General features: G+C 49.8%; 2 protein-coding genes across 2 annotated transcripts in view; both read left to right on the top strand.

The window, feature by feature from the left end:
- LOC118094179 (polyamine-transporting ATPase 13A3) overlaps positions 1-4,340 on the top strand; it is a 48,945-nt gene extending 44,605 nt beyond the window's left edge. Inside the window, exons 31-33 of the mRNA XM_060281950.1 lie at positions 21-101; positions 1,552-1,641; positions 2,697-4,340. Of these exons, the coding sequence (XP_060137933.1) occupies positions 21-101; positions 1,552-1,641; positions 2,697-2,861 (336 nt within the window). The 3' untranslated portion in view covers positions 2,862-4,340. The remainder of the gene's footprint in view (positions 1-20; positions 102-1,551; positions 1,642-2,696) is intronic.
- A 4,274-nt stretch (positions 4,341-8,614) lies between these two features.
- LOC118094178 (stress-associated endoplasmic reticulum protein 2) lies at positions 8,615-11,873 on the top strand. The gene is made up of 3 exons (XM_035134255.2): positions 8,615-8,813; positions 9,851-9,923; positions 11,300-11,873. Exons 1-3 carry the CDS (start codon positions 8,730-8,732, stop codon positions 11,338-11,340), a joined length of 198 nt encoding a protein of 65 aa, XP_034990146.1. The 5' UTR covers positions 8,615-8,729; the 3' UTR covers positions 11,341-11,873.
- Positions 11,874-13,057: the final 1,184 nt, after the last annotated feature.

Below are 13,057 nucleotides of genomic sequence, written 5' to 3'. Positions count from 1 at the left end.
CTGCCCCTTCTTTTCCCCAGCTGGCTTGCATCCCCTTCGAGTGGAGACTCATCCTGCTGGTCCTGACGCTGAGCAACCTGGCGCTGTCCCTCTCCCTGGAGGTGAGTCGGGGAGAGGGGAAGGATCCTGCTCCCCTCTTGGGGGTGTTTGCCGAGGGGCAGGAGGGTGGGTGGGCTCTCTTCCTCTCCGCACTTTGGGTTTCCAAGTCGCCCTCCCTGCTTTCCGTCCCGCAACAGGCCAAGCTAGCCTGTCGTTCTCTCCGCTCGCCTCCCTCCTTAACCTGTACAGCAAGAGTTTGCTTCTGCGCTACGTTGTTTGTTATGCAGGTGAGGGGGCCGCCTTGTAAATAAAACAATCCAAGTCCAGCAAGCAGGAAGGACCAGCCCCACATTTGTTACAGCTCTTGCAATAGGGCAGCCCTGCCAACCAGTGGCTTAGAAGAGCCAGTTCGAAAAGGCTGCCCAGAGACATATCAGAAGGGAGCTTGGGTCGCATTTCAGACACAGCAACCAAGGAGTCCTGAAAGGTCAAACACCCTTCTTATAGAATCATAGAGACCACAAGGGCCATCCAGTCCAACCCCCTGCCAAGCAGGAAACACCATCAAAGCATTATTGACATATGCCTGTCAAGCCTCTGCTTAAAGACCTCCAAAGAAGGAGATTCCACCACACTCCTTGGTAGCAAATTCCACTGCCGAACAGCTCTCACTGTCAGGAAGTTCTTCCTAATGTTTAGGTGGAATCTTCTTTCTTGAAGTTTGAATCTATTGCTCCGTGTCCGCTTCTCTGGAGCAGCAGAAAACAATCTTTCTCCCTCCTCCATATGACATCCTTTCATATATTTGAACATGGCTATCATATCACCCCTTAACCTTCTCTTCTCCAGGCTAAACATACCCAGCTCCCTAAGCCTTTCCTCATAAGGCATCGTTTCCAGGCCTTTGACCATTTTGGTTGCCCTCTTCTGGACACGTTCCAGCTTGTCAGTATCCTTCTTGAACTGTGGTGCCTAGAACTGGAAACAGTACTCCAGGTGAGGTCTGACCAGAGCAGAATACAGTGGTACTATTACTTCCCTAGATCTAGATGCTATACTCCTATTGATGCAGCCCAGAATTGCATTGGCTTTTTTAGCTGCTGCATCACACTGCTGACTCATGTCAAGTTTGTGGTCTACCAAGACTCCTAGATCCTTTTCACATGTACTGCTCTCAAGCCAGGTGTCAACCTTTCCATACGTTAGGAAAGGTTGCAGGCCAAGAGATATCAAGATACAGGGCTCCACATTGGTATTGACTTCCCTTGGGTGTTCCAAAACATGCGGTCTCAGCTTATGACTCATCGGGCAGATGTCTAGGCAACCAGACCTTCGGTCGGGGCTGTTGGCATTCCTTTTCCATCTCTGTTCCTGAAACCTCTTGGGGAAAAGGCTGGTGCTATCTCACAACAGACATCCTAGCCAAAGGTTCGGCGAAATTAATAATTGGGACGTTTTTCAGGCAAAATAAAAATCCACACCCTGGGTCTCTTTAATTCTTGTATCGCCTAGAACTTTGTCTGCGACTGCGACACCCTGTGGCAGCGAGTTTGCTACACGAGGAGGAAGTACGAGTATCCGAACCGGGCCACCTACCCGCAGGTAACGGGCAGAGGCTCCCACCGACGGTTTGTGTGTTGTTGCCTTTACATCCCTCTTTTTACCGCAGCGAGCTCAAAGTGGCCTGCGTGATTCTTCCCCACAACAACCCTGCGAGGTAGGCCAGGCTGAAAGTGAGGGGCTGGCCACCAAGCTCGCCACTCAGCGGGTTTTCCCCAGGCTGTAGTCTGACGCTAACCACTAAACCACGCTGCCTCTCTTCCTCTTGTGAGGAAGAGGGCAAGGCGTGGGGAGCAGCCAGTGGGAGAGCATGTCCGAACCCCATAGACTCTGTGGGTTGGTACACCAAGGCTGCCAGGATACTTGACTGATGTGCGGGGAAAACAGTAACCCATCTCCTCCCCAAATCTTTGTTTCCCCAAGGTTCTCAGAGAAGGAGTCACCGCTAAAGAATCCCTGACAGGTGGCCTTCGAGCCTCTGTTGCCCCCCCAAAAAAAACCCCAGAAAGGAGAGTCCACCACCTTCCGAGGTCATAGAATCACAGAACTGCAGGGTTGGAAGGGAACCACAGAGATCATCTAGCCCAACCCCCTGCCACGCAGCAACCGCAGTTAAGCGGGAGGGTGCCAGGTTCTGTGTCGCACAAGTCCTGAGAATGGGGAATCATAGAATCATAAAATCATAGAATCATAGAGTTGGAAGAGACCACAAGGGCCATCCAGTCCAACCCCCTGCCAAGCAGGAAACACCGTCAAAGGATTCTTAACATATACTTGTCAAGCCTCCGCTTAAAGACCTCCAAAGGAGACTCCACCACACTCCTTGGCAGCAAATTCCACTGTTGAACAGCTCTTACTGTCAGGAAGTTATCTTTCTTGTAGTTTGAATCTTATTTCTTGTAGTTTGAATCCATTGCTCTGTGGATTCAGTTACGTGGGAAAGTCTTTGTAGAAAATGTTGCTTGGAGGAGGGCTGACCGGGCGCGTGGGAAACGTAGTTCCCAACTCCCAAGGGTGCCACCTGTTGGGGGAAAACGGTTCTTGGTTCCCAGAGCTGTCCGCAGATGCTGACCCCCCCTCCCCTCTCCCCTTTGCAGCTGGAGCTGGACGAGGCGGCGCCTGGCTACTCTTGCCGTCGGAACGCCCCTCCCCGGGCCAGATACAAACGCCTGGCCCAGGAGCTCCTCTTCGACCCGGACTGGCCTCCCCAGCCCCAGACGAGCACCCGGGCCCAGGTGCCCCCTGCCGAGAGCAGCGCCTGATGTCGGCAGCGGCAGACCCTGCAGGAACCGGGAGCGCAAGGAGAAGAGGGCCCCGGGTTGCTGCAGCCCCAGTCCTTGCCGTGAAAACGCCTCCGAGCTTTTATTACCGTTATTATTTATTCCACACCTTGCTGTGCACCCCCCCCTTTCCTCGCCGGGGCTGCAATAAGAGGAAGCGCCTCTTGGGAACTGTAGTTTGCAAACTGCTGTTTCTCTCTTCGTAAGGTGGCCACAGCGACGTCCCACCCTCCAAGCCATGTAGCATTCCGTACGGCACAATCGCATCTTGCGCGGCGGTTTGGTTCCAAGGGTTCTGCGCATACACGGAAACGGCGTGTATCCAAACCCTCGGAGCCAGCCGTACTCCTAGAGCCCAGCAAGCAAGGCGGGGGGGGGGAGCTTAAAGGCTCTTAGCCTGCGAGGTTGCCTTGCTCCACATTTCCCCAATCATCCCTTTCGATCGGCAGAATCGGGGCCACGTAACTCCCATTTTCTGCGTTTGTAAGAAGCACTTGATCGTTCGGTGTCGCAGCGCCTGCCAACTTTGAACTCCCTGCCTATTGATCCCAAGCGAGAGCTTTCAGCTGTGCCCCTTTCAGCGCCTGCTTAAAAGCATTCTCCTTTAGAAACCCGACTTGGAACTTCAACCCATTTCAGCTCTCCATTATGTTTTAAATTGCTGCTGTCGATCAGGTTCCCCTCGATTTCGTAGTTTCATCTTTTTGGAGAAACTGCTTTGAGGTGCTTAACCATCAAGCGGCGCATGGATTTTACGGAATAAATACGCAGAAACCAACCTTGCGGGGCTCTAAGGTGCCGGGGGGGGGGAGTGGCAGCGCGGGAACTCGGATGGCGCTGATCATACCAGAGCCGGCGCAATGAGCAGGCACCCCCCTCCCCAAGCATATTAGAGAGCTTACAGGCTCTTTACGCCCTGGGTAACCCCAGGTGGATCCGGCGCAAAAACAGCCCTTGAGCTTTCCACCTCACTTGGATTCGACTTGCGCTGTTTCAACCGCGCATGGCTGAAATCGCGTGAGTCAAATGCGCACAGGATCCGTTTGTGCTGCACAGAAACGGGCAGCTGGTACGTGTTCCCCCCCTTTTACCTCCCTGACTCCGGCCACCATAAACGCCCCACCTGCCCTGTTTTTAACGGTACCAGGAATTAGTATTACGATGTTAATTACCTCTGCAGAAGCGTCAGGGTTTTTAAGTGGGTTCTTTGGGGGGTGGGGGAAGTTGGACAGAGGGCTGGTCTTTTTTTAACGGGGGTGGGGTGTCTTTTGGATACCTCGCTCCTCCTCTGAAGCTTATCTGGTAATTTTGGGGGCGAAGCAGAGCCTTTTGGGGGGGGGGTCCGGTGCCCCTCTTCCAGGATCAAGGAACAGGAAGCCGCTGCCTCCAAAGGACGGGTGGTGGGGGTGGCTTTTAAACTACTTTTTCTTTCACTGGCTTTCTTTTTTTAAAAAAAGAAAGAAAATAAATAAATAAAGATTATTATATGTAAAACTTCTATATTGTTGGGGTTTTTTATAGAATCATAGAATCATAGAGTTGGAAGAGACCACAAGGGCCATCCAGTCCAACCCCCTGCCAAGCAGGAAACACCATCAAAGCATTCTTGACATATGCCTGTCAAGCCTCTGCTTAAAGACCTCCAAAGAAGGAGACTCCACCACACTCCTTGGCAGCAAATTCCACTGCCGAACAGCTCTTACTGTCAGGAAGTTCTTTCTAATGTAGATAATTTTTATTAATTTTCAATTACTAAAATACAATATAAACCACATGTTATCCATTTCAAATTGCGATTCAGATTCAAATATATATTGATTATAAAGCCAGTTATGCATTTTGTGTGGCCTCCCGCGTGCTAGATTTCAAGGTGAAATGGATGAAGTCGGAATTCATCCAATTACATTCAGTCTTGATGTTAGTCACTTATCAACAGCTACAGGTGTTTTTACTTCCATTCGTATTAACACATTTAATAAATTTTATTTATTATAAAATTTATAGATTTTTTTAAAATAAAAACTATATTATTGTTGATTGTGGGAGCAATTCTCTCTCTCTCTCTCTTAAATTCTTCGTCCCTTCCAGATGTTCTGGAGAGATAGTGGGGTGGGGGAGATATTTTCCCACACCTGTTTTTGCCCCAAAGAGGAATAATGGGATCAGATTAATTTTATCTACGGGTTTGGAAACAACCATTTCTGCATGCGCTGCACCTGACAGGAGTTTCTGCTGACATTGCAGTACTGATGACGAGGGCAGTAGACCTTTTTGTAGCCTTGCCAAGCACAGCGGAATTAAAATGTCATAGAATAGAATCATAGAGTTGGAAGAGACCACAAGGGCCATCCAGTCCAACCCCCTGCCAAGCAGGAAACACCATCAAAGCATTCTTGACATATGCCTGTCAAGCCTCTGCTTAAAGACCTGCAAAGAAGGAGACTCCACCACACTCCTTGGCAGCAAATTCCACTGCCAAACAGCTCTTACTGTCAGGAAGTTCTTCCTAATGTTTAGGTGGAATCTTCTTTCTTGTAGTTTGAATCCATGTCAAAACAAGGCGGAACAAAAATGTTGGAATTGCTTTTCAGGGTGGGGTTCCTTGTGCTTTTTATGGTTCCTTTCATCGCTGGGGTGTATGGGGGGGGTTTCAGTGGCTGGTAGGGAGGGGCAGAGAAGGAATATTTAGGATCCCCAACTGCCCTGCAAGGGAAATAGAATCATAGAATTGTAGACTCAGAAGGGAACCAAAGGGTCATCCAATCCAACCCCGTGGAATGAAATGCAGAAGGTGGCTTGAAAACCTGCCCTTTGGTCTGAAAGCCCGCTTCACCTGCTCTCGGAAAGGGTGCAGTGGACTGGTGGTTCCTCCGTGACAAAGGCACTGTGTGTATGCTCAAGAGTTGTTTGTTTTCTTGCTCCAGAGCTGATCTGTGGCGGCAGTAAAGAGGAATCGCAGTTAAGTCTTTGGAGGGATCTTGTGCCTTCCCTTTTCTGGAGGATGGAGGGCAGGGAAATCTGGAAAAACTAAAGTGGGGGGTTGCCCCCCTTTTTATTAATACATTTTGTGTTGTTATAAGAAAAAAACTACTACTCTTCCATTTCCATCTCCCATAGAGACGCGGGTGGCGCTGTGGGTTAAACCACAGAGCCTAGGGCTTGCCGATTAGAAGGTCGCCGGTTCGAATCCCCGCAACAGGGTGAGCGTCCCTGCTCCTGCCCACCTAGCAGTTCGAAAGCACGTCAAAGTGCAAGTAGATAAATAGGTACTGTTCCGGTGCTGGCCACATGACCTGGAAGCTCCCTCGGCCAAGAACGCGAGATGAGCGCCTTAACCCCAGAGTCGGTCACGACTGGACCTAATGGTCAGGGGTCCCTTTACCTTTAAGAGCCCATATAGAGTCCTTTTGTAGGTTCCCTATTGGTAGAAGAAAATAACAGAAGCCAACCAAAGAATAGTGAGAAGCAAAAGCAGCTAGTAAGCCTGATCTTTCTTAACTGTTGCAACAGGGTGGTCCCCTACACGCAGGAGAGAGCCCTTATGTAGACATTTGAAATTGCCCACCCTGGAACCCAAGACCAGCCCCCAATACATCATACATACATCACAGAAGGAGGGAGTCTGGAGCAGAAATCCTGTCTGCCAAGAGACCTGTTAATTTGTTTACCTGGATATTCTTTTGTGAGCATAACTACTTAATTCCTGAGTCCAGGTCACAGGCTCACCCCATTCATCTCTTAAATGTGCCCTTAAGGCAGGATTGCCTGTTGTCTTTGTCCATGGAGTTTTCTTGGCAGGGATACTGGAGTGGCTTGCCAGTTCCTTCTCCAGGTGGATCACGTTTAGTCAAAACTCCACTATGACCTGTCCATCTTGGGTGGCCCTGCATGGCATAGCTCATAGCTTCTCTGAGTTATTCAAGCCCCTTCTCCACGACAAGGCATTGATCCATGAAGGCAGTCACGAAATTAAAAGACGCCTGCTTCTTGGGAGAAAAGCAATGACAAACGACAAACCTAGACAGCATCTTAAAAAGCAGAGACATCACCTTGCCTACAAAGGTCCGTATAGTTAAAGCTATGGTTTTCCCAGTAGTGATGTATGGAAGTGAGAGCTGGACGATAAAGAAGGCTGATCGCCGAAGAATTGATGCTTTTGAAATATGGTGCTGGAGGAGACTCTTGAGAGTCCCATGAACTGCAAGAAGATCAAACCTATCCATTCTGAAGGAAATCAGCCCTGAGTGCTCACTGGAAGGACAGATCCTGAAGCTGAGGCTCCAATACTTTGGCCACCTCATGAGAAGAGAAGACTCCCTGGAAAAGACCCTGATGTTGGGAAAGATTGGAGGCACTAGGAGAAGGGGACGACAGAGGACGAGATGGCTGGACAGTGTTCTTGAAGCTACGAACATGAGTTTGACCAAACTGCGGGAGGCAGTGGAAGACAGGAGTGCCTGGCATGCTATGGTCCATGGGGTCACGAAGAGTCGGACACAACTGAACGACTAAACAACAACAACAAGGCAGGATTTGTGAGCAAAGAGACAATGGGGAGGTTTTTCTCATTTCCTCCCTCCTTGCAGAGAAACATTTGAGGTCAATTTGGGAGAGATGCTTTCAGGACTTTTTTCCTGTACTGTTTCAGAAATGCGGCTTATGTATTTTATGCATGTGTTTGCTTGGTACATTTATATCTTGGACCTTATTATTCTTATAACAATGTCAAAAGAATTTGCTTTGTTTTTGGGATGGAGAAGAAAGAGCCCCGCTAGATGAGGCCAGTGGCTGAACAGTTGCCCGAATGGGAAACCAGCAAACAGGATCCGAGCCTCTTCTCTAAACTGGGAAACCCTAAACACTGCAACAATTTTTCCTTCTAGGCTCTATTCGTTTTGGTGGCTCTTTTTCGAACTTTCCCCCCTACAACTACAACAACAACAACTTATTATTTATACCCCACCCACTTGGCTGGGCTTCCCCAGCCACTCTGGGCGGCTTCCAACAGAAAAATGAAAAAAAAGAATCGATTAAACATTAAAAGCCTCCCTAAACAGGGCTGCCTTCAGATGTCTTCTAAAAATCTGGTAGTTGTTTTTCTTTTTGACATCTGTTGGGAGGCATTACACAGGGCGGGCACCACCACCGAGAAGGCCCTCTGCCTGGTTCCCTGTAACTTGGCTTCTCGCAGTGAGGGAACCGCCAGAAGGCCCTCGGTGCTGGATCTCAGTGTCCGGGCAGAACGATGGGGGTGGAGACGCTCCTTCAGGTATACTGGACCGAGGCCGTTTAGGGCTTTAAAGGTCAGCACCAACACTTTGAATTGTGCTCGGAAACGTACTGGGAGCCAATGTAGATCTTTCAAGACCGGTGTTATGTGGTCTCGGCGGCCGCTCCCAGTCACCAGTCTAGCTGCGGCATTCTGGATTAGTTGTAGTTTCCGGGTCACCTTCAAAGGTAGCCCCACGTAGAGCGCATTGCAGTAGTCCAAGCGAGAGATAACCAGAGCATGCACCACTCTGGCGAGGCAGTCCACAGGCAGGTACAACAATGTGCCTTCGTACTAGGAGAAATACGGTAGCCCGCCGTGGTGGTGGTGTTGGGGAATTCGGCCGTCCTTCTAGGTGGCGGCGGTACTTTGGGCAGAGGCCAATATGGCGGCCTCCGTGGCGGCGTCAGGAAGCTGGGAGTGCGGCTGCTGCGCCTGCGCGGGGAGGAGCCGGGGTGGGGGTGGGTGGGAAAGGAGGCGGCACCCCGCCAAAGGCGCCACGACAACAGCAGCAGCTGCTCTAGAGGTGGTGGTCGGTGTCCCCCACCCCACCCCCTTGAGCAGCCCCCCAACTCGCCGCCATGTCTGGGGTGCAACGTATGAAAGTGGCCAACGAGAGGCACAGCAAGAGCATCACTCAGAGGGGGGGCCTCCATCGGGCCCCGGTATATGGGGGGCTGCTGGGGGGGAGGAGGAGTTTGCAATGGGGGGGGAAGGGGAGGGGGAGCACCTGGGCTTGGGAGGGGATGAAGAAGGGGGAGCCCCCCCCGCTTCAGATATTTGCAAAGATGGGGGGGAAGCAGCTTAGGTCAGGAGGGATGAGGTTTGGAGTGGAGTGGGGAGGATCACCTGAACTCCCCCCCCAAAAAAAAAACCCCACAGGTAAGTCTGAGGCTGCAGCTCCATTCATGCACCCTGAATTCCTGGGAGCAAAGCCCCCCCCCATTTGAGCACCCTAGGGTCTTCTGCTGAAAGGTGAGCAGAGTTGCACCCTGACATATATATCTGACCGGTGGAGGGGTTGCTTAGGGAGAGCCTGGTTTTTTGGGGGGGGGGTGTTTTGCCATTGCCTCTTAAGGGGGCTGGAATAGGGTGGGCCATCCTTGGCAGGACTCCCCCACCCCGATTAGTTTCTATTAATTTCCAGGGCCTCTTCTACCGTTTTCTGTTTTTGCCCTGTGTTTATTATCTGCGTTTTAATAGGGTCGGGGTAAACCTCTAAGAGTTTCAGAAAGCTAAAAACGCATGGAAGATAATTATTGTTGAAAAGTAGCTAAACGGTTATATTTTCTATGCTTTTAGCTACTTGTATTTTATCTGCATCCATTTAGTTTGCGAGAGCCGCCTTGAGTTCCAGTCTGGGGGAAAGCGGGGGAGGTATAAATAAATAATAATAATAGTCTCTGAGCCCATCTGTGCATTGCTGTTCTATGATCAAATTGGGGGGGGGAAGCATTAAAAGGGAATTTTGGGGATGTGAGGGAAGTCACCTAGAAAAGTTATGCCCCCTCCTGTCCCCACGGGTGCTCCCATTCCTTCCCACTTCTGCCCCATGACCTCAGTTTGAGGCTGCAGGAAAGGGGAATAGGCAGGAATAAGCCCAGATTTATCCCATCATAATAGAAGGGATTATGAATAGAAGGAAGCGCAGGTGGTGTCTGGTTTCTCTAACCCTCTCCTGGTCTCTTTCCCTTGTGCAAAGACACCCCAAGAGGAAAAAGCCCCCGTTGGCCCCTGGCTCCTGGCCCTCTTCGTCTTCGTGGTCTGCGGATCAGGTGATTTTCTCATTTATTAACAGTTTCTCATAGAATTGAAAGGGACCCCCAAGGGTCATCCAGCCCAACCCGCTGCAGTGTCTCTCTTTTCCTTAAAAAGCTCAGGGTGGCAAATGCGACTTCCCATTTTATCCACACAAAAATGAGGATAAAATGTGTGCATGAGAGAGAGCAACTAGTCCAGGCGAACATTTTTACTCATTAATTTCAACAATTTAGATATTGCTTAAGCAGTGTACACAAAGGTTATGAAAGAGGCATGGAAAGATAGGTTCACTTCACATTGACAAGAAGGTAAAGGTAAAGGACCCCTGGACGGTTAAGTCCACTCAAAGGCAACTATGGGGTTGTGGTGCTGACCTCGCTTTCAGGCCGAGGGAGATGGCATTTTGTCCACAGCTTCCCGGCTCATGTGGCCAGCAGGACTAAACTGCTTCTGCCGCAACGGGACACTGTGATGGAAACCAGAGCGCACGGAAATGCCGTTTACCTTCCTGCCGCAGCAGTCCCTATTTATCTACTTGCACTTTGATGTGCTTTTGAACTCCTAAGTTGGCAGAAGTTGGGACAGAGCAACAGGAGCTCACCCCGTCGCGGGGATTCGAACCGCCGACCTTCTGATCGGCAAGCCTGAGGGGCTCAGTGGTTTAGACCACAGCGCCACCCGCGTCCCTCATTGACGAGAAAGACTTACTGAAAAGGTCTGGTTAAATTATTATTATTACATTATTATTATTATTATTATTATTATTATTATTATTATTATTATATTACCTGATGTTCCCCACATGGCTCTCCAAAACAATTTTAGTTAATTTATTTCATAAGATTTACACACCGCTTGATAGTTGCAGGCAGGGGGAATTAACAACAATAATTTAAGAGTAAAAAGGTAAAGGGACCCCTGACCATTAGGTCCAGTCGTGACCGACTCTGGGGTTGTGGCGCTCATCTCGCATTATTGGCCGAGGGAGCCGGCATACAGCTTCCAGGTCATGTGGCCAGCATGACAAAGCCGCTTCTGGCAAACCAGAGCAGCACATGGAAACGCCGTTTACCTTCCCGCTGTAGCGGTCCCTATTTATCTACTTGCACTTTGACGTGCTTTCAAACTGCTGGGTTGGCAGGAGCTGGGACCGAGCAACGGGAGCTCACCCCGTCACAGGGATTCGAACCGCCAACCTTCTGATCAGCAAGCCCTAGGCTCTGTGGTTTAACCCACAGCGCCACCTGGGTCCCATTTTAAGAGTATTGAATTTAAGAGTATTGAAAGGTAAAACTGTTCTGCCCTGTGTGAACAGGATGCTGGAATGGGTGAGACCATTGGCCGGATCCAAACATGTTATCCTTACGTTTCCCTCTCTTACTCTTCGCAGCCATCTTCCAAATTATCCAGAGCATCCGACTTGGAGGTTAACGGGGAGAAGGCGGGATGCTTTTCCCACCGCCGACACCAATCCTCCTCTCAGGGAACTGTGGGAACTTTTCTGGACCTCCCAATTTACAGCCATGACAGTCTTCCTCTGCCAAGAACCAGATCTCTCCCTCCCTGCCTGCTCTCGTGAGACCCCCTAACCGATTCCCTCCCCGCTCTCTGTCCCTTGAGCCGTTGACCACTTTGGAGGGACGCTGGACTGAGCCGGGGCCATCTGTCTTCTCTCCCCCTCGCCTCGTGGAAGCGTGGGGCTTTTTCCTTTGGAACTGAAACGATGGATTGCAACAAGGAGGAAGGTCTACAGCCGGTTTGCAGTGTTTGGGGTTGGGAGACGGGGTGCAGAGTTGGGGAGGCTTCTCCCGGATCCCACATTCCTCTCAACCTGTCACCAACCTGCAGTTCGTTCTCCCTCACCACTCCGATCGAGCCGCTGATTAAATAAATCAAATCGCCTTGTTGGAATCTTTGCCACAAACCAAGTAATTTTAAATTTCTTAATAAATAGTGTCACCATAGAGAGGGGTTTGTGTTTGTGTGTGTGTCTCCAAATCCATTTCCCTCATCTGCCGTTCGCCAGGCCAGGAAATGACAGACCCAATTGCCCTAGAGACCCATCATAGACCAGTCGGTGGAAAACTAAACGCAGGCGCGTCCAACAGGTAGATCGTGATCTACCGGTAGATTACTGGACGTCTGTGGTAGATCACCAGTAGATCACTGGCTCCCCCCAAAGAAACTCATCAACTTTGGCTCCCCTAAAAAAATGCTCAACAACTTTGACCTGAACCCCTAAAAACGGTTTATTTAGCTCAACTTTGACCTGAACCCCACAAATGGGGGTAGATCACTGCCAGTTTTTAACTATGTGAGTAGATCGCAGTCTCTTGGGAGTTGGCCACCCCTGAACTAAAGCATGTAGGTGGAACGTCCCCTTGTGCAGTGCACAGTTAAACTGTGGAACTCACTCCTCCAGGAGGCAGTGATCACCACCAACCTGGATGGCTTGAAGAAAGAATTGTACAGATTTGTGGCGGAGGGGGATTTCGGTGGTTTACTAGCCGTGATGGCTATGCTCTGCGTCCGCCATCCTCCTTGAAATGAACAGAAGTAAACAGATTGAAACTGGTGCTGTTTAGTTTCTTCACCTTTGCACAATACGAAGGAGAGTGAAATCCGAAGCAGCCGAGAACTTCTGAAATTACCTTTTTCAAACTGTGGGAACAGATACAGTACTAGGATTTCAAATGAGAGTCAAGGTAAGCAAATGCAATGGATTGGAATGCAGTCTTGGGGTTGCAGTGGGTGGGGTTTTTTTGGAAACCCATCAACTCGGCACACGAGAACAAAAAGTAAATGGACAAAGCAAATTGGGTTTCGGGCATTGTCAAAAATTAAACTTCTGTCATTAAAAAAAACCCTTTTATAAGTTTCCTTTGTGCTACCCTTTGATCTGACCCTTCTAAGAAAAGAGATTGGCAGCGCTGGAAGTTCAGAAGAGGGTGGACATAGTGCCAGGAAAGAAGGGCTATGAAAGACCCTCGGCCTGAAAATATGGGGAGCTGCTGCCAGTCAGTGTTGGAAATACAGAGCAAAGTGCTCAAGACAAGGCCAGCTGCTTCTGTGCCTATAAGAAAGGGCAAATGGGGTGGATATTTTTTGGCTTAGAAAAAACACAACTCTGAGGCAGATTCATTATGCA

This window comes from Zootoca vivipara, chromosome 13 (assembly GCF_963506605.1).
Source record: "Zootoca vivipara chromosome 13, rZooViv1.1, whole genome shotgun sequence".
Lineage (NCBI taxonomy): Eukaryota > Metazoa > Chordata > Lepidosauria > Squamata > Lacertidae > Zootoca > Zootoca vivipara.
The sequence above is the reverse complement of the archived record's forward strand: the minus strand, read 5'-3'. Positions and strand labels throughout refer to the sequence as shown.

Bases quoted from the DNA above. Each gene is read 5' to 3' on its own strand.
- LOC118094178 (XM_035134255.2), top strand. From the start codon at position 8,730: ATGTCTGGGGTGCAACGTATGAAAGTGGCCAACGAGAGGCACAGCAAG. The intron at 8,814-9,850 runs GTATATGGGGGG...CCTTGTGCAAAG, and splicing joins GGGGCCTCCATCGGGCCCCG to ACACCCCAAGAGGAAAAAGC. The intron at 9,924-11,299 runs GTGATTTTCTCA...TACTCTTCGCAG, and splicing joins CTTCGTGGTCTGCGGATCAG to CCATCTTCCAAATTATCCAG.